General features: G+C 40.4%; 1 protein-coding gene across 1 annotated transcript in view; it reads left to right on the top strand.

The window, feature by feature from the left end:
• Positions 1-20,634, top strand: part of MAPK1 (mitogen-activated protein kinase 1) — an 82,402-nt gene extending 61,768 nt beyond the window's left edge. The window contains exons 6-9 of the mRNA XM_025044466.1: positions 219-350; positions 10,088-10,197; positions 12,186-12,311; positions 16,708-20,634. Of these exons, the coding sequence (XP_024900234.1) occupies positions 219-350; positions 10,088-10,197; positions 12,186-12,302 (359 nt within the window). The 3' untranslated portion in view covers positions 12,303-12,311; positions 16,708-20,634. The remainder of the gene's footprint in view (positions 1-218; positions 351-10,087; positions 10,198-12,185; positions 12,312-16,707) is intronic.
• Positions 20,635-20,939: the final 305 nt, after the last annotated feature.

Raw genomic sequence — 20,939 nt, 5'->3', positions numbered from 1 at the left:
ATTAAGAGTTCTAACAACTCTAACCTTTGACAGACATGAGTTTTTAATCTTCCTTGGTTTAAAATGTTAAGGACCCTTAGCTTAATAAGAAAATAAGCATTGAGAGGTGGTATGAGAAGACATTAATTATCAGGATCCATTCTGTCCTACGGCTGATGGTGTATGTGGTCAGTTTACCCTGGTCTTAATAATTAACAGCTAATTATTTTATCTGATAGGTATTCTTGGATCCCCATCACAGGAAGACCTGAATTGCATAATCAATTTAAAAGCTAGAAACTATTTGCTTTCTCTTCCACACAAAAATAAGGTGCCATGGAACAGGTTGTTCCCAAATGCTGACTCCAAAGGTAAATATGATTTTGTTCACTATTTTTCTTTGGCTTAGCTTTCTTTTGTTTGTTTGTTTGTTTGTTTATTTTGTTAAATTATTAAGTCACTAGCCTGAAAAGTTAGCTAGCCTATGGCTACTGGATAATGCCTATTTATTACGTTCTTCCCTTTTTATTTGGGAGCAGTGGTAGTAGGTAAGGGAGTCGGGGAGTGTCTACCTTTTAGTTTCTTTGTTACTTTTTAATCTGGATTAAGTTCACATATTTATGGTTCAGAAAGTTGAGGATCCTGCAAAATAAATTATACCTTATTTCATCTCGTCATTTGATAATTTTTAAAGTCAGGTTTATTAAAGAATAATTTATTTAGAGTAAAATTCACCCTTTTTAGTTGTGCACATCTTTGAATTTTGACAAATGTATAAAGACAGTCATGTAACTACCACTACAATCAAGATAATAGAGTATTTCCATCAACCCCAAAAGTCACCTCATGTTCCTTTGTACTCAGTTCCTTTCCTCTAGTCCCTAGCAATCTCTAATCTAGTTTCTGTCCCTATAGTTTTGCCTTTTCTGGAATGTTATATAAATGCGATTATGCACTATATAGCATTTTATGTCTGGATTCTTCCACTTGAGATTTATCTGTATTGTTGCTTGTATCAGTCTCTTCAACGAATGATGCTGAAATAATTAGGCATCCATATGCAAAAAAAGAAAAAGGAACAAAGACCTGAATATACAACCCAAAACTATTAAATTTTGAAAAGAAAATAGGACAAAATCTTTGTGACCTTAGGTTCAGTGAAGAATTTCTTAGATGAGACACCAAGAGCATGATCTATAAAAGAAAAAAGGTGATATTTTAGATTTTATTCTTTGATATTTTAAGTTAACTGTTTAATAATTGTCCTTTATTCCCATTTAACCTGTATCTGTTAAATATATTAGGCAACTATTTTTTTTTTTTAACTTCGTGCTATTATATGAAGCTGTGGTTGACAGAATAATGACCCCACCCCCACAAGTATCCATGTTCATGTCCTAATTCCCAGATTCTGAATATGTTTTATTACCTGACAAAAGGGAATTAAGATTGCTTAAAGTCAGCTGATTTTAAGATAGGGAAATTATTTTGGATTATCTAGGTGGACCGGGTGACTATTGGCAGGGTCCTTAAAAATGGGAAAGGGATTTAGAATAGGGGATGAGAGAGAGAGAAGCTTGCCAGCACCTTGGTGCTTATTCTTCTGTATTTTTCTGTATCTCCATACATAGGTTTATTTTTACCTAAATTTTAATTTTTAGAAATAATTATTATAAAAGTTAACATTTTTGTAAAAATTAAAAAATTATCGGAATATTTTATTGAGAAGGTAAAATTCTTTTATAATTATTCCCTAATAGTCACTTTTAATAGAATTGAGTATATTTGCATACATCTGGTTTATCTTTAATGATTCTATGATAAATATTTTTATCCAATCTTCTGTTGAAAGTTTAGCTTTATCTAATTTTTGCTATTTTATGTGTGTATTTTTTTAACCTTAATAACTATCTACTTAGATGTTGAATTTGTTTCATGTATTGACCTGAGTCAAGGTTCAGCATTACTTGGTGGTTTAAAATTGAATTTTGGGGGGGTATAGGAGGAATTATCTTTTAAAATCTCTGATATAAATATGTATATTATCATGGTAGACAGTTTGGAAGAATAGAAAGAATAGGTAAAAGAATAAGAAATATTCTTAATTATTTAATTACCAGAATCCCAAAATAACCTTTAATGTTTTGCTGTACCAATCGATGTGTGCACAACTTCTGCTTATTTACATAATTATATAATGTATTCTAATTGTAGAATTTTTAAAATTTAGAACTTTACTTGCATTGTACATGTTACTGATTAGATTGGCTTGTATTATAGTCATTCATTAATGAATGACGGGGCTACATTCTGAGATATGCATTGTTAGGCAAGTTCATCATTATGCAGACTTCACAGAGTGCACTTACACAAGCCTAGATGGTCTAGCCTACTATGCACCTGGGCTGTATGGTTAGGTGTACCACCGTGGTATATGTGGTGCGTCAGGAAATATCCTGCTGCACACAACTGTATTATATTGTCCCAAGCATGTTACCTAAAACCTGTTTACTGAGTTGCCTTTTTATAGAGGTATATGTATAGCAAAACTGCTAATTAAGACTTTATGATATAAACAGACCTTCCAGACTTTTCTCCTGTTTGTCTCCTTACTCTTTGCCATAGTTATGAGTTTTGAATCAAATTATTTCTGACTTTTTTTTTTTTTTTTTTACTTTTTTCCTTGTGTTAAGGTTATGAACTTTGAGATTAACCTATTCAGATAATAATTAACACCTCCAAAATCCAGAAAGTTAATTTTTAAACGTAGGTTTTGGATGACTGTAATGAAGAAGCAGAGAAGGACTATAAATAGAACAAAGTGGAGAAATGGAATTGGCGGAAGTAGAGTGAGCAGTACAGCATTGTGTTAGGAGCATAGGCTTTGCAGCCCAGACCTCTTGGGTTCAATTCACAGCACCAGGGACTTACTAGTTTGTGAAATTTGGACAAACTACTTACTTAACCTTTCTGGGCCTCAGTGTTCTCGTTTGTAAAATAGTGTTAGTAATAGTACCTGCATCACAGGGTTGTGTGAATGTCCAGACTGCTAGTGTTTGTATGTCTAGATTCTGAGATCTTATGACCAAAACTTTTTCATTTATATGCAGTCAAAAAAGAGTGCTTACATAGTGTTCCCTGGTAGGAATGACCCATAGTGTCTTTAGTTAGTCTCACATTGGACTTTGACATTTATATCAGCTATCTATTGCTGCATAACAAATGACTCCACAACTCGTGGCCTTAAGACAACCACCACATATTTGTTCATAAGACCATTGGGCGAGGTGCAGCTGGGTGGGTCTCCTTGGCTCCCCTCAAGTTGTATAGTCTAAGGTGGCCTTACAACAGCTTACGTTTGGTTCTGTATGTTGTTGCCTTTCCTACAGTAGACCAGACTGGGCTTCTCGTGATGACAGAAATATTCCAAAGGAGCCAGAGCAGAAGCTGCAGCATTTCTAAAGGCTAGGTCTTAGAACAGTAGACACTTCTGCCACAGAGCAAATGGCCCAAATTCAAGAGGTGGAGAAATAAATCCACTCATTGATGGGAAGCTCTGAAGAATTTGTGGCCTTATGTAATCTACCACCTGGTTGTTTCTAGTTTTCAACTATAACATACATAAATACATTCACTTAATAACTAGATCTCAGTGTCTGTTCTGTGCCCTCAAGGATTCCCAGGCCTTGGACATAGAACAGCAGTAACACAGATTAAGAGCCTGCCTACAGGGAACTGAATAGTCCAGATTTATACTTATATGACAAAGAAATGAGTGGAAAACCTTGGGGAACTCAAGAGATTAAAACTTTAAAGCTGAAACATAAGTGCTTTTAAGTCTGGTTAATGATTATTCACAGAAAAGGAAATGTAAATGTCTCTTAAATATAGGGAAAGGTACTCATTTTTATTCAATGTGAGATATGAACATTGATTAATGTCAGTAATTCCATTTTTTTGCCACTCATCACAGTAGCAAACATCAAAAAGTTTGAAAGCCCACTGTGTGGTCAAGGCTATGGGGAAACAGATGTTCTCAGAGACAGCTGGTAGAATATAGATTGGTTGAGTCTCTTTGGGGGACAGTTTGGCAGTTCTGTCACATGCCTTTTGTTCCAGCAATTCTGACTATTGAACTTTTGGGTCTGCCAACCGAATGGGAGAGAAGTGGCATTTTAATTGTTTTTCTTCAAGTAAGAGTGAGACTGAATATTTTTGTACATGTTTGTTGGAAATTTCTGATTACTGAGTCCCTTGAACCAATAGTATTATAGATTTTTTCAGAGGAGCCTAGCTTAAGTTTCTTTCCAAAATTATTCCAGTGAGGGGGAAGAAATGATTATTACTCAGCAGATGGTGCTGGACTAGTCGAATAGCTATTTGGAAGAAGATCAATTTAAATCATTATTCACATCAAAGTATATTCCAGTGAATTAACAATTAAATACTTTTTAAAAATCATACCTTTAAAAACTAACAATATTTAGAGTATTTGATGTTTTTTTCTGATCTCTACGTGGAGAATGACTATCACTGTAAGCTTTAAAAATAAACCAAGAAAACAAACATAAAAGAAAGGTAGTAGATTTGTTTACATAAGAGTTTAAAACAATATAGATTAGACAGATCAGGTGTGGGCAATAAGTATAAAATGTTCTAAATTAAATAAACTTAAAGGATCCCTATCCTGTCACATTGAGGGCAGCACAGCGAAGTGGCTAAGCTGTGTGCTCTGGAATTGGGCTCCTGAGTTCAAGTGGACTCCACCACCTCAGGGCTTTCCTTTTCGACAAGTTATTTAACTCTCTGTTTCACAATGTCTTCATCTCAAATTAGAACAAATTTCATTTCCCACTTCATAGGGTAATTTGGAAAGGTAAAGAAAGGTGAATTATTAGCTATTAATGTTGCACTCATCATTAATGTATAAAAAGCAAAGAGAAACCTAAGACCTCAATGGATAAATAAATGAGCAAAAGACAAGAACACATATTTTACAGAAATTATACAATTAAGAAATTTACAGAATCACAAGAAATTCTGAGATGAAGAAAACTATAGGAAGAGCAGTTTGGGGCATAGCGTTTGATAATTTCGTTTGTGCTATGTTAAATTTAAGACACCTGGTAGGCAATAAAAACAACATAAATGCCAAACATTTATTGAAAGGTTGAGTAAATTATATATCTACTTAAATATTAAAAGTCACTAAAAATGTTTTTTTTGTAAAATGTTTTATAGCATGTGCTGGGGTGAGGGATCTTGGGTGAGTGGTTCACACAGGATAGGGCGTCAGCTGTTTGAGGCCTCATTTACACCTAACAAAAACCTACTGCCCACTGGCTTAGGCCTAAAGAAGGATTTTACTGGCTCTCATAACTGAAAAGCTCAGTCGTGTTGGGATTCCTGGGCAACGTCACTTTGACTGGAATCTGGACTTCTTTTTCTTTCAACGTTGCCTTCCTCTGTGCTCTTTTCATCTTGTGGTGATAAGATGGCCACTAGCAGCTCCAGGCTCACACTGGCCAGTTTCCTGATAGTTTCAGCCCGAGTATGAAGCTGACACTCATTGCCACTTTGTACCCACCCCTGACCAGTCATTGTAGCCAAGGGAACCCACCTACGTGACTGTGGCCAAGCCAGTGTCGTCATTCTCACAGCACAGGCAAAGAGTGTGGGCAAGTTTAAGACCTCCCCTGTGGCAAGTGCAGCTCCATGTGATTAAAGGGCAGTGGACACTGGGAAGTAAAACCAACAGACGAAAAAAGATGAAGAATTCTGCATGAAAAAAAAAAATGAGTAATGCTGTTCTATCTCACTTTCGTTTATGTTTTAAATTTTTTTAAAATGTACTTTTGTAGGAAATCTGTCTGCATTTCTCAGATAGCCCACTATTTGAAAAGCTTGTAGACTTTGTTGTCCCTCTAAATACATGTATTAGTTGTAAATGGGATCATAAGCTATATCCTTTTTTATTACCTACAGAAAGTTATATACATTAATCTGAAGTTTGTGTGAGAATTCTAGGCTAGAGAGAGAGATGTGGGAGTTATTTAATACAGGGCATTTGAAATCATGCAAGAGATTGAGAAGGTAGAAGAATGGGATGTATAAGAAACTGGAGAACGTGAACCTTCAACGATCACTGGAGAAGGAACTCCTGAAGACTGTAGAAAGAATGGACAAAGAAAATAGAGCAATATTTCACAGAAGCAGAAGATGGCATTATAAAAAAGAGAGCACATTCAGCAGCTCCATACAGCAGAGACTTCCAGTTAAGGGCCGTTGGTGACTGACGACATAAGAGTAGAGTAGTTAAGACATTGAGTGTGAGAGTAAAGTTTGAAATGGAAAGTGGATATAGATGACTATAGGGGGAGCTGGTTGTGATCAGGCCACATGTCAGAGACAGTTGGCTTTAAATTAGGGAGAGGTTCTTCTCTACACAGTAAGGATGTGTATGAATCTGGGTGGAGGGACATCCAGGAAAGTCATTCCTGGGGATCTGTTTTCTCAGTAGTACCCTCAGTAATACCTGCTGAGAGTACTGAAGGTCATTTGACAGAAAGGCTATATGATTCAAGTTGTGCAAGTTGAAAAGAATCTTAGAGAAAGGACTAGCCAGAGATTTCCCAGAGCTTTTGGGGGCCTGGGGATAAGATTTTTTTTTTAATCTTGAGTTTTTGTGCCACAACAGTTCTCAATAGCGTGTGCTCTTTAGATGTCTGAGGTCCCAAGGCTCTTTCAGGGTGTCCGTGAAAATAGAACTATTTTCATAAGAACACTAAGGCATTCTTTAGTAAACCCTTTTCTCTGCACTGCAACCTGTAGTCTTGGTGGAGAAGCAGTGGTGAGCAAGACTGCCAGAACCTCGCAGAGACTAGGCAGTAACAGTGCCATGCCCTCACAGCTAAAAATCAGCGCCAACTGCAGTAAGAACGTCCTTGTTGAAGCACTCACTTTATTAAATCTCACCCTTCATACATGTCTTTCTAATGTTCTCTGTGGCAGAATGGGAAGTACACGTAGAACTTGTCTGCTGCATACTGAATAGAACGTGGTTTTCTCAAGGAAAAGTGCTTGCACAGTTTCTTGAATTATGAGCTGAATTAGCTGCTTTTTTTTTTTTTTTTTTTGAAATTGATCCTTAATAGTTTTTAAGAGTAGGGTTCTGGTGCCAGAAAGTTTTTGAGATACACTGTTATGGCACCGTTTGCACAATTAAGTCTTTTTCTCTGGACCTGCTCAGACACTCAGGTTGAGGGTGGAAGTGACAGAGTGCAAACTTGGTCTAAGATCAGAGTTTTGCTAGGTAGATGAGATGGACCCGAAGTGATGCTATGGAGAGCCAGTCAGATGACCCACCCTGGGGTCTGGGCTAGGAGAGGAAGGAAAAAAGGCTGATGGACCAGAGGGTGGGGTTATGTTGCTAAGCACCCACTGACGCTGAGGAGTAAGTGTGAGCTCTGGGAGGGCCCCAGAGAGTCCACAATCATGGTCAGCCTTGGAGGGATTTCAGTCTTTTCGGGGAATAAAACCTGTATCCAAGGAGCATATGCACAGGCAGCGTGATTCATGCCATCCGAGTGGTGCCAGTGGATTGCTGCGTGGTGTAGGAGGAGGGAGGCCACACACTCTGACTATGGGATCAGCACCTGCCAGCTGCTTCCCATTTCTCTTTCCCCTTCTGTAGCTGTGAATAATGCAGAAATAGCACTTGCAGTAAAAAGAGGCTAGAGATCCAGTTATTTTTCAAGCAATAACAGCAACAACAAAAACCTATCTTCCTTTAAAATTGTTACCTGGAAGATTAAGGGCCTAGGATTTTTTATTTTGAAGAAACAAACAGATCTGTTTTAGAAATAGTTAAGCTACAAAGCATCTGGATGCTTTGAAGTGCTTTTCTATTTAATGCCAACAAAATTTGGAAGGGGGAAGTATCCCCCAACGATTTAGAAATAATACTGTTAGAATCAGACCTCCGGGACTTTTCCTAACACAGACAGTATCTAATTGGGCAAAAGGCCAAATGACTTTTAATCTTAAGAAAGTTCTTAGGGAAATGCGTATGAGCTCTTTTGGGGGAGACATGGTTCCGGGAGCAGGAAATGAGGTAGGTTTTCTTACCTGTGTTACTGATAAGACTTTGAAACACACTCAGCAAAGGGTGTGTCGCATGTTCATACAGCTGCCAGGTATTCCATGGGACTTGGATTTGAGCCAGAGGTGCCTGAGTTTTTGACTGTCCTGCTACACTGCCCTGACCCTTGAGAGAGTCTCCTCTGAAACCAAGCCCATTTGTGGGCCCAACACTGTGGGTCACAGCTGTAGTAATAAATGCCTTTTCTGCTGCCCAGACAGTGCTTTGGTCAAAGCCCAATGTGTCTGGATTTCTCAGAGCTGCTTCTGCTCTGAAAAGTCCTCTAGCCTGTAAAGCAAAATGGCACTGTTCCCTAATTTCCTAAGGTACACTTGTGTGTATTAAAAAGATTGTCAATACAGGCAAAAATAAATTTGAAAGTGTACTATTTGTAGAAATTCATTATGTGTGCTTTTAAAAAAATTTTTACAGTTTACTTTATGAGCATGAGAAAAGTTCTTTATGTTGAATTTAACATGTGGTTTATGACATTTATTATCTCTTAATTGTCTTGAAGATCAAGATGAGTGGCATGCAACAAGAGAATTCACAAGTGGGAGTCAGAGCTGAGCATGCAAACTCATGCATGCACACACACACCCCCCCTTTTAGCGACCTCAGGCAGTAAGGTGCCTCCTTAGCCTCCATCTGCACTCTAGGTTACCTTCTGGCACACAAACAGTCACTTCAGAAGGTATACTGGCCTGCTGTTCTCAAGAGTTGAAAACATTTTTTAATGATTAAATGACTCAAATCATTTTCCTTTACTATCCTATTCTTAGGGGGTAGTAGCATATGCTGATTTGCAAATGGATGAGATTGATATCCTAATAAATAGCTGCTTCATTAAGTAGATGCTAGTGTTTTTCTTTTTTTTAATTATTGTTTACTTTAATGTCACTGTGTTCTTTTTTTGGACTTGCAATAGATTTTCAGACTGGTTCCTTGGGATCTTTGGATTTCTTAGGGGCGGCTCATGAGCTAGAACTTATAGAACTGAGGTAGCTTTTTATCTGTCTTGAGGCTCCTCTTAGGACTTAATATGAAGAAAGGACCTGCTACTTAAATTAAAAACCACTGGTCTGAGCATGACTAAATGAAACGAGACATTTTAAAATGAAGTCCCTTTTGCTACCTCTTTAATATCTTTTCTAACCTGTATTGTTTCTCATTGAAACCTAATCCTGATACTAAATACAGGAAGTTTTCCATCACATTTCCCTTAACCCTTGTCCCAGCCACAGTTAGCCATGCCCTTTGGCTATCCTCGTGGCTTGAGGTGATGCCTGGACACTAGCCACGGAGTCCAGCAGGGTAAGCTATTCATTAGCCGCCCCTCTGTCTCATCCCTGTTGATCCTACATTCACTTTTTACTTACTGCACTCTCAACATAAGTGTCCAGCTGCTGACTTCTGTCCAGGTTGAGAAAATACCTTTAGTTTTGGGCCTTGGAGAAAGATACCAAGCTGCAGAGTAGACTGGGGTGCCTTTGCTTCACACATGACTCTCAGCCAGGACTTGGAAGGAACGGGCTGAAACAATGTAGGAGGACAAGTAACCATTTTCTTCTATGACCTTGGAGGCCTTCTCTGTATGTTGAAAAATAAATTAACCATTGAAGAAATCACTTTGGAGTTAAGAGAAGTACATAAAACCTTTGCTTTTGACACCTGCAAAGCAGAGTGGTAGGAAAAGTCCAGGTGTAGCAGGCAGACTTGGGTTTGAATTCTGGTCTTCCACTTTCAGTCTTTGGCTGATCACATCACCTTTCTGGATCTGGGTCTGTGATTGTCAGATGGTCACAGTCTCAAGAAGCTGAGACAATGGGCAGTGTATTGGCTCTTCTCCCCAAGGTGATGCTTATTAGTTCCGTTATTTTTTGGTCACTTTACTTAAACAGGAAATGGAAAGTATTTCAGTGACTATTCTTTCGGCTTCTCACCACTGCAAAACCTTTCTCTTTGTAGCTCTGGATTTACTGGACAAAATGTTGACTTTCAACCCTCACAAGAGGATTGAAGTGGAACAGGCGCTGGCCCACCCATATCTGGAGCAGTATTATGACCCAAGTGATGAGGTAAGAGCCCATGCTCTTGGCTGCTTTCCAGGGATGTCTGTCAGTCAGCAGCAGGCCCAACCAGGAGGGGCCCAGATGTCGTATTTAGATTGTCCTCAGAGGTACATGGTGCCATACCTGGTCTTCCCACCAAGCCCACATTGTCCACCTCAAGGACTGGTGGTATCAGCACAGCTTGAAAACCCTCCCCCTCCATCTCCCTAAGCTCCTTGTCTCAGAAAACTTTCTCCAGGCCACCTGCAGTAGGGGTAGGACTAAGGAAATGGATGGATAAAGGGGAGCACAGATAAGGAAGGCCTCCAAGGCTGGAGACCATTATCATGGTCTGGCAGGAAGAGACACCTGAACCAAAGTGCCTACTCTGCGAATGGAGAGGAGGTTGACTGCCTGCTTGGGGAGAGGTGTCGCAGAGTGATGGGGAGAGGTCAGCCCGACAGTTCCCACTTTGGCTTGGTAACTTTACATTTGGTATGCCTCCCTGAAGATGGAGACACAAGAGCCTGTTGTGAGAAATGATGAGTCCAGAGGTAGATGTGGCAGGTTTCCAGAGAATTCTGAACATTCAAGTAAAGAGAACAAAGAAAAATGTCATATAAACCAAAGTTGGGATCTTTCTAGTTGAGGCTCATATGTGTAGAAAACAAGCCTTCACACTCTGTTTTAAAAAGAGGGAAAGCCAAGCGGAGTGTATTTAAGGGGAAAATGGAAGAGGAGAAAAACTATAAAAGTTTATAAAGAGGAAGAAGAAATCAAAAAGAGGAAGTATTTATTAATCAGCTTCCTGTTCTACCCTCTATCCCTTCCTCTAGAAACAGTTGAGGTATCTTACAAAGATGCCTACAACATAGTGCACAACAGGGAACTAAGTGAAAGCATAAGGTTTGTGGCCCTTACTAGCCCAGTGAGGTACAGATTTCCAAGGCCTCTGCATCTTATTCACAAGCTAGGATGTTACCCCATACCCAATAGGTGGTTGGGAGAATTAGAAGAAAAGCACAGGTAGGACACCTCATATGATCCCACACAGAGCCATTCTTCAGGAAGGGCTAGCTACTTGTTTTTGTCTTGTGGACACAAATCTGTTTCCCTCTTTCAAGAGACCAAAGCTCAGTGTAAAGTTCGGGATCCATGTTTCCATCTCTTAAAGGCCCAGTATGAGGATGTGGATAAGATCTGGGAGTGTCTGGTAACTACTAGGCATCCAGTGATTGACAGCTGGTATCATCATTACATTCTATAACATTGCATTAGCTGGGGGTACTTTAAAATATAAATAATATTAACTAATTTCATTTTTTGTCTTTGAGAATGTCTGAGGGTTTTTTGACAAATAATTTAAGAATATACTTAAATAGCTTTCTGATTGTTTATAGACTGTTAAAGAATAAAAACGAAAACTTGCAGGAAAAATACAAGATCACTTTTTGTAGTATTTTTACACAGCTATTAAAATTTTAGAGTTTTCTTTTCCAGTCTTAATATTTCTATATATAAATTTTAAAAATAAAATAAGGTTCCTTCTGTATAACACAAACATGGGCATTTCCCCCATGATATTAATCTTTCTTGCAGCTTCATTTTTAACAGCTTCATAATATTTCTTTTAAAGATACTGTGCTGTATTTAATCAAATGCATTTATTTGAATATCATGAGTTTTAATCGTATAAACATAACCACTACTACCTCTACAAAAACAAGTTTCTGTGATTTCAACTTGTAGTGCTTTAAAACATTGGAAAAATTATTCTGGGATAAGTTCATATGAACACTCAAAATGGATTCAGTTGCTCCCAGTTTGTTTATTACGTACTCATAAAAAATGCACCTTCAGGAATGTGGGGCACAAATACATACTTACTCACTTTTTAGTTGACATTTGTCTTGTGTAAATTTCAGATTCTAAGTCATAGTCATTTTATGAATCAGTAAGCAATTGCCTTGACCGTAACAACTATTGTCTACTAAATGTTTTGTTTTCTCTTAAAGCCCATTGCTGAAGCACCGTTCAAGTTTGACATGGAATTGGATGACTTGCCTAAGGAGAAGCTCAAAGAACTCATTTTTGAAGAGACTGCTAGATTCCAGCCAGGATACAGATCTTAAATTTGTCAGGTACCTGGAGCTTTAACCATACAGTAAACAAACCTTAGTGAGGGAGAGAGAATATAAATTAAAGTTATTTGAAAGAAAGAGGGCTTGCACTGGAACTCCATAGAAATGAACAGTGAAGAATTACAACTAAGGCTTGAAGCATTTGCTTGGGAAATGCTTTGGGCAGACCGGCATGGGGGGCTGGAGATGTCTTTCAGCAGGCAGCGGTTTCTTACACAGAGTAGACAAGTGGCCAAGAGGGTGCTATGCTTGTATTGGAATAGAAGGCTACCTTGGTGGCATTATGGAAAAGCAGATTACTCAGTAGTGCACATTTGGGGGTTTCTTACATGGATCTCTATTCCATTCTCATACTCTGTCTTTTTTATTTTCATGTATTGGGGCCTAGGGGCAGTGGCTTAAGCTGAGCATTGGTCTCTGATTGACCCTATTGGGCAGCATCCAGGCTCAAAAGCAGAAGCTGTTCTGTTTCATACAGTGGACATGTGATCTGTCAGAAGGCCTTAGAAGAGCTGGAGAACAAAAAGGGGGAGGCGGAATCATCTGTATATTGGTAACTGCAGGAAGCTGCCCCAGTCTCAGGCAAAAGGAACAAAAGGGAAAATGATATTAACCAGGGTCATTGATCACCACACAAGGGAGGGCACTTGCAGCCATTAGAGCATCACCGTCACTGAGGAGGGGTGAGGAGCCTGTACTGCCACTGACATCGGGGATCTCAAGGGCCTGAAACCACCATCGCTGTCCAGTGCTTCTGAAACACAGGAGCCACCCTCCTCCTGAAAACCCATGTATGACTAGAAGCAGAAATAGGAAGTACAGCAGTGCAGTTGACAGGTCTTTGGCCTTGTCATTGAGAACAGACATGGCCAGCTCAGCCTTAGAGCCAGGCGGAGTAAGAGAGCGGTGCTTTCAGAAGTCTGACACCAAAGCAGGAAGGGTTGGAGGAGAAGCCTGGGTAGGAGACGAGCTCAAAACAAATCTAAAAGCTTCCAGACTAAAGGACTGTGGGTTTGGACTAGGGCTGTATGATGAGAAGCAGTGAATAGAGGAAAGAGGAAATAGAGGAAAGGTAGTCTGAAAGACTCCAGATTTTCTAAACCTAGCAACTAGGGGTCAGAGGGAGTGATGCGGGCACTGTTAGCCCTTGCTTAGCCTGATGTTGACACTGGACACACCCTCAAAGGCAAATCAAAGCAAGTGAAGTGTTGAGGAGGCCTGTGCTTGCAGGATGTTAGGTATGCTCTGATAAATCAGCCCTTGAGAAGAGTCTGAATGAGAAAGAGGGCGCGAGGCCAGCAGGGGGCCGAGGAGGACAGAGTCTAGTGAGAATTGGATTCATTTATCTTTTCACACCTCACAGGCATGATAATCTGTTGAAGTATTCGTTGTGTACAACAGTCTGCACGGTTAGTCACTGATAGAATGTCAGTGCTCAAGACCCAACCATGTTCATACCTTAGCCTAGGTCCCTGTGGGGCTTCCTTCCTGGTCCCTCTGCTTAGTGTTCACAGTTGGAAGGATTGTCTCCCTCTCCCAAAAACTTGCTCTTCCCTCTTTGTATCTGTACAACATCAGATTGCATTTGCCCAGTTGGCTGCCACCGGGTTTTGTAAGTAAAGTTTTATCTGGCCCTTTACAGAACAGATTAGTTGACCCTGGCCTAGAAGACTGAGCTGAGCAATGTTTGTTGTTTTTCTTCAGTCCCTTTAATCAGTCATTTTTCTGAAGCTGACTGGCGGCCTCCATTTTTCCTCGTCTTGTTTTAATGCACACATGCTTTGTGCTTACTCTGGGCCAGGCTTATGTTAGACACCCAGGTGAGCAGAACAAACAGAACCTGAATGTAGCCTCAAAAGAGCACACCGTCTGCTAGAAGACAGAGACACACAGACAGAACTGTCAAGCACGTTTTTAGTGTAAAACTAGCGACATATTTATCAGTAGTTATCATCATTCATTTAATCATCGTTGAGCACTTTTCGTGCCAGGTCAGAGAGAAACGAATAAGACCCAAGCTTTGTTTTCCTGCAGCTTGACAGCTGGACAGAGGAGATAACAAGGAGCCGGGTATAGTATCACGAGTGCTGTATCAGGGGTGGGTACGGGCCCCAAAGATCGAGGAGGGCCAACATCACAGTGCTGGGAAGGGGCACTCCTCTGGCGAAGGAGGGACATGGCAGTGCAGGGAGTCAGGCCCGCATGGGAGCCCCAGGAGAGCCAGGCTTGTGAAAAGCCCGAAGCTCAGGCTTGCCAAGGAGCCTTTTTCTCCCTCGAAAGTAGTTTCAAGTCTTGAAGCACTGGGGCAGGTGACTTGGGGCAGTGAGGATGTTGGGAAACCTTAGGTGAGCGGGGCCCATGGGAAAACTGGCCAGGCCACTGGGTGAGAAAAGGGCAGTGCAGTGACCACAGGGAGCGAGACAAAGGTGAGAGTACTCCTGGGGCCGCAGGATGTGGCTGCTAGCTAAATGACCCCTGAAGTCCGAGTTAGCAGATTGGGGACCAAGGCCTCTCCCAGGGTCATCCCCAATTCCAAGAGTCCAGGACTGAGCGTTGTTACCGTTGGAGAGGGGTGGCAAAGACAGTTGCTCTGTGTTTAATTCACTTCTTCCAGAGGCACAGAAGGCACAGTACATGCTTATAGCCTGATTTTTTTCAGGTGTTTTTTAGAATTTTTTTTTTCTCCTACAGCATCTGGTATTACTAGGTGGTCTCCCTTCCAAGTACTAACCAGGCCCGACCCTGCAGTGTTTTTTAAATGACAGTTTTCAACTATTTTAAAAAGTTGAGAGTTTTACAGTGGACACCCATATTCCCACCACCTAGATTCTAGGATTAACGTTTTACTATCCTTGCTTTCTCATGTTTTTGTCCACCCATTCCTCCGTATACTCATCAGTCCATCTTATTTTTTTCATGCATTTCAAAGCAAGTTGCCAAGATCTCAGCTGACTTATATTTAGTCAGTAGGTTTGGCTGCAGTTCAAAATGGCATACCTCTAGATGAAGGTCGTTTACCATCTCCTGTCACACAGTTGAACCATTACACCCATCCTCCTGCCCGGACTCTTGAGTGGTGGGTGAAAGCCACCCATGTGAAGGTGACATTCTGCTACATTATCATACTAGCAAACATTTCACAGCAGTAAGGGCCTCCAAGGAGATCTATTTTGTTTGCATTTTGGCACACTTGGTTACCCTCCTCTCCATCTTAACCAGGCTTCCCCATCAGAACAGAACATGATTTGAGTGGCAGTGTTTTTCATTTCTCCCAAAGATGATACAAAATTAATAGAGGCTTAGGGGTGAAGTTAATTCATTCCATAAAGTAGATGCCTTAGGCAGTGGTTCCCCAAAGTGTGGTCTAACTGTCCCACTCCCAGCATTCTGTGTTTTAACAAGCCCTCCAGTGGATTCTGATGTTCACGTTTGAAAACTACTAGCCTATGAGTGGTTAGAGTAGATTTGACTAAGATTGTAATTTCTCCAAGTAAAATAGAGACAGAATAATGAAGAAAGTTCTTCTTGTACTTTTATAGTGTGACACTCCTGGTAGACCTCTGGAGGTGGCCCATTTGCAAACATCCAGAGAGCCAGGTGAACCCTGTCAGGTGTAGAAAATAAATAAAGGCTATTAGCATGTTACCACCTGCTGCCTTTCAAAGTGCTATCTTGGAGGCTTGGTGGGAAAATCGTCAGGCTACCGCTGACCTGGGTAATCAGAATCATCTCCTGCCCTTGGGAACCATATCCTTTCCAGAATCCAGGCCCACCAGCCTCACACTTCCAACTAGCACTTTGTCTTGCCGTTCTCTGTCACCATCAGAGAAAACTTGAGCGTTGATAACAACACGCTTTCTGCTGCCTGTGTAGTTGATTTTGTCCTACTTGATCATCTAGAGAAAAAGAGGCTAAAAATAGGAGGAAGGAGAAGAGTTTTTTGCATATACATGTATTATTTTACAAAGACCCTCAGGCTCTGTTTTTTGATCATTGGAGTGGTGGGGATTGTGTGATTAATAAAAAGCATCTTGGGAACACTGAAGTGAGCCAGCCTGTGAGTGTGTGTGCGCGCGTGCATGTGTCTTCCCTGTGAGTGTTATGATGGAAACATCCTCTGAAAAATGTGAGAAGAGGTGCCTACAAGGTGAAGGCAGAGCCCCGCCCCTTCAGAACTGCCTTGCTTTATGTGTGCCCAAGTGGTTCCAAGTGAAATGACCATTTTGTGGGAGTCTTTTTTTTTTCTTTTTCATTTTTCTGTTGTTCACGATGTTGCTGTTGATGTTTTAATGTGGTTTATTCTTTTCGCTTTAACATTTTCCTGATGCTGCTGCTGATATTGTTTTAATGTGATTCGTTCTTAACTCATAGGTTTTATTTGTTTATTTTTCAATAGGACAAGGGCTCAGAGGACTGGACGTGCTCAGACATCTGTGTTCTTCTTCCCAGTTCTTGACCCTGGTCCTGTCTCCAGCCCGTCTTGGCTTATCCACACTGACTCCTTTGAGCCGTTCGGAGGGGCGGTTTCTGGTAGTTGTGGCTTTTATGCTTTCAAAGAATTCCTTCAGTCCAGAGAACTGTTCCTGGCACCCTTGTGTGTGTCACCCACTGGTGACCTGTGGCAGTATGTACTTTCAGTGCACCTACTGCTTACCGTTGCTTTAGTCACTAATCGCTTTCTGGTTTGAAAGATGCAGTGGTTCCTCCCTCTCCTGAATCCTTTCTTACATGACGCCCCGCTGACCCATGCAGTCATACCAGAGATAGTGCTTTCCAAATTGGCTCTCGTCACTGGCATCTCACTTAATGATAAGGGAAGGCTACTACCTAGGGCACTTTAAGTCAGTGACAGCCCCTTATTTGCACTTCACCTTTTCACCATAACTGTTTCCCCAGAGCAGGAACTCGTGGAAACACCTGCAATGATGTTGCAGCCTACAGCAAGTGCTCCCATCCTGGGAATCTTTGGGGGGCACTTGTCAATGTCTTTTCTGATATCATGTTAGTCATTAACATATTTAAGGTATGTGCTATTTGCCCAGCTTTTAGAAAACTCAATCATTTTTCTAAATAAAAGAAAGATGTACTGCACTCAGTAGATTTACTATGGCTACTTGTACCATTTATAGAGATATAACACTTGCCAAAATGTGTTATATGCAGTACTGAGTATTTGCAAGACTTATGCAAAAAGCTTTAAAGTGGCAGCTTCACTCGGGATTTAGTGAGAGATATACAGAGGTCACAGCAGGGTGCTGAGGTTAAGTATCTGGAGAAGTAGCCAGCAGGCTGCCTGATGTCACGGGGCAGAGCTCTAGCCACCAGGGTACGTATACCCCGAGCTACTTCACATGGTGTGCCACATTTAGTGTAACCACATTCAATGCCTGAGGATTTAACAGAGAGGATAAACACTGCGTCTTTAAATGAGAAAGTGTACAACTTTTTCCTCCTACAGCATGTCAGCATCTCAAGTTCATTTTTCAACCTACGATATAACAGTTTGTAATAAAGCCTTCATGAGCTCATGACATGCAGCACTGTTCTGTCGTCAAGTACTCTCAGACGTTTCTCATACTGCTGAGCTGAGACCATCAGAAAAAGCTAGCACTAAGTCATGTTTGGAGCGCTATCCCATATTTCCCTGATCTCTTTAAGTATTCGTTCCTGCCACTGTGCACTGTGGCGTTGACTCGGTGTTCTGTCCCAGTGCAGTGCCTCCTCTTGACTCCCCCACTGCTCTCTGTGGTGAGAAATTTGCCTTGTTCAATAATTACTGTATCCTCGCATGACTGTTAACAGCTTTCTGTGCAGAGATGACTGTCCAAGTGCCACATGCCTATGATTGAAACGAAAAATCTATTGTTACCTCTGAGTTTTGTTCCACAGAAAATGCTATCCAGCAGATCACTTAGGAAAAATTCTATTTTTAGCTTTTCATTTCTCAGCTGTCCTTTTTTTTTGTTTGATTTTTGACAGCAATGGAGAATGGGTTATATAAAGACTGCCTGCTAATATGAACAGAAATGCACTTGTAATTCATGGAAATAAATGTACATCTTCTATCTTCATATTCATGTAAGATTCAGTGTTGATTTCCTCTGGATCAGCATGTCCGAATGGACAGCCAGGTTCAGTTTGTGCTTAGAACAGAAATGCTTACAGGCCTCAGCTTCCCACCCGGGCACCACACTAGCACGGTGGTTTACATAAAATGATTTAGAAAGCATTTCCATAGGGCCTTTTTTACCCTCTGCACAGCAGAGAAATCAATTCTGACATGTTCCTTTATTCAAATCATAGGTTTAAAATATTATGTCAAACTCTGATGGAGCCCAGACATCTCAGGTTGGATTCTCTGGTTCTTTCTAAAAGAGGGCCTGCCCGTGTGCCCCAGAGCTGCTGCTGGGCACAGCTCAGTGCTGAGAAGGGCTGTCCCGCATCACCTGGCCAAGGGTGCTGATGTCCACACCTCATGGGGTAAAGAAGGATGGCTGACTCTTCCTCAGTAATTGGAACCACATCTATCTAGATTCTTGCCCTAAAATACATGATCTTCACCTCCGTTCCCGGAGCGGCCATGTCAAGGTCCACATAGCATTGACAGGATACAGGTTTGACTGTTACTTGATACATTGATAAGTCAGTTTTCATTTTAAAAGGAGCATTGACAGATTTATTGCTCATTTCTTTGTACTTTTTAAATGGAATGTTAGTATTATTATGAGGTTAATTTGCAGTCCTCTGAATAGAAAGCCATAGCCTTGGTTACTAATCCCTGGGGACTGTGGGCTCTTTCCCATCCTCTGTGATGGTACCATGGAGTCAGATTGGCATGAAACCACTAACTGCATTCTAGAATCACTGTAGCCATAAGTTGTGTGCTTTTTATTAATCATGCCAAACTTGGTTTAACAAGTCAGAGAATTGTCATAACCAAGGTACCTGTGAAAAGGACTGGCTATTATGTGTTATCGGCTTATCATTTGGATCTTCTCACATCTCTAAAAATGTACAGATTAGGTCATAAATTCATGGTGGTGGTACCAAATGCCACCATTATTAGTACACTCACATAAGCTTTCAGACTAATGGCTTTTTTGGTGTCTAAAATGTAAGCAAAAAATTTTTGTTGGAAACATTCCAAGCCTTTCATTTAGTGTGAAACAAAATACCTAACAAGCCGGTGGGATGGATTTCGGAGAACTCATGGTGACTGTGCTGACACAAGTCTTCAAAGCTGATAGAGACACACAGACTGTTTTGATGCATGGGTTGAAGAATATCACTGTATTTGTGTGCAGTACCCAGTGAGTGGTGTGTTCACAGTGATCCCTTCTGCTGCAGGCATAGGTGATGGGTGTGGAGGTACCTGTAGTTTTCAGGAGCCACACGTGGCTTGTCAGTGGTTGTCTCTAAGAGTCAGACAGGTATACTGCCCATGCCGCGTGCCACATAATATTCAGACCATTCAGAGGAGACTGTTTTACCTTATTTGCTTATATTGTAATACGGTTTTTAAATTGGTAACTTTTATATAGTATGGTAACAGTATGTTAATACACACATACATATGCACACATGCTTTGGGTCCTTCCATAATACTTTTATATTTGTAAATCAATGTTTTGGAGCAATCCCAAGTTTAAGAGAAATATTTTTGTAAATGTAGTGGTTTTGAAAATCTGAGCAATCCTTTTGCGTATACATTTTTAAAGCATTTGTGCTTTAAAATTGTTATGCTGGTATTTGAAATATGATACTCCCATAGTACAGATGAGAAGCATGTTAACAGTAAAGTAAATATGTGGTTTCTCTCACTGTAACCCAGATTGACAGAATGGATCAGAAAGGACTGGGAATCTAGAGGGAATTCTCTAGGGTTGCACCAGTTTTACCTAAAGCTTGTTGCCTTTTTTTGTGCTGTTTATCCGTGTAGAGCACTCAAGAAAGTTCTGAAATTGCTTTGTATCTGCTTTGTACTGTTGGTGCCTTCTTGGTATTGTACCCCAAAACTCCACATAGATTATTTAGTATAATGGTAAGTTAAAAAAAAAGTTAAAGAAAGATTTTATTAAGAATCTGAATGTTTATTCATTATATTGTTACAATTTAACATTTATTTGTGGTATCTGTGATTTGGTTAATCTGTATAAAAATTGTAAGTAGAAAGGTTTATATTTCATCTTAATTCTTTTGATGTTGTAAACGTACTTTTTAAAAGATGGATTATTTGAATGTTTATGGCACCTGACTTGTAAAAAAGAAAAACTACAAAAAAATTAGAATCATTAAATTGTGTCCCTGTGTTACCAAAATAACATAGTACTGTGCATGTAGTTTAATTGGAATTTCATATGTGAAAATATGAACTCGTCTAGTCCATTATTGGAATGTTGCCCAAATAAGTGTGTTTTCCTAATTTGACTTTGCTTATAGTAGTTAATGTTAGAACCATAAGCTGGTGCTCTGGAGTTGATTGGGATTTTGGTGCTCCATCGGGTTTTCGAGATTATTCTTCAGACCTTTGGCTGTAAAGGGGGAAGAAGGCAGCGCCGGGAACCCTAACACAGTCAGTACCCGTGTGCATCTCTTCTCACCTTCCTGAACGTCAGCACCTCTGCCACC

The sequence above is a fragment of the Pteropus alecto genome, unplaced genomic scaffold (genome assembly GCF_000325575.1).
Source record: "Pteropus alecto unplaced genomic scaffold, ASM32557v1 scaffold113, whole genome shotgun sequence".
In the NCBI taxonomy this organism is placed as follows: Eukaryota; Metazoa; Chordata; class Mammalia; order Chiroptera; family Pteropodidae; genus Pteropus; species Pteropus alecto.
The sequence above is the reverse complement of the archived record's forward strand: the minus strand, read 5'-3'. Positions and strand labels throughout refer to the sequence as shown.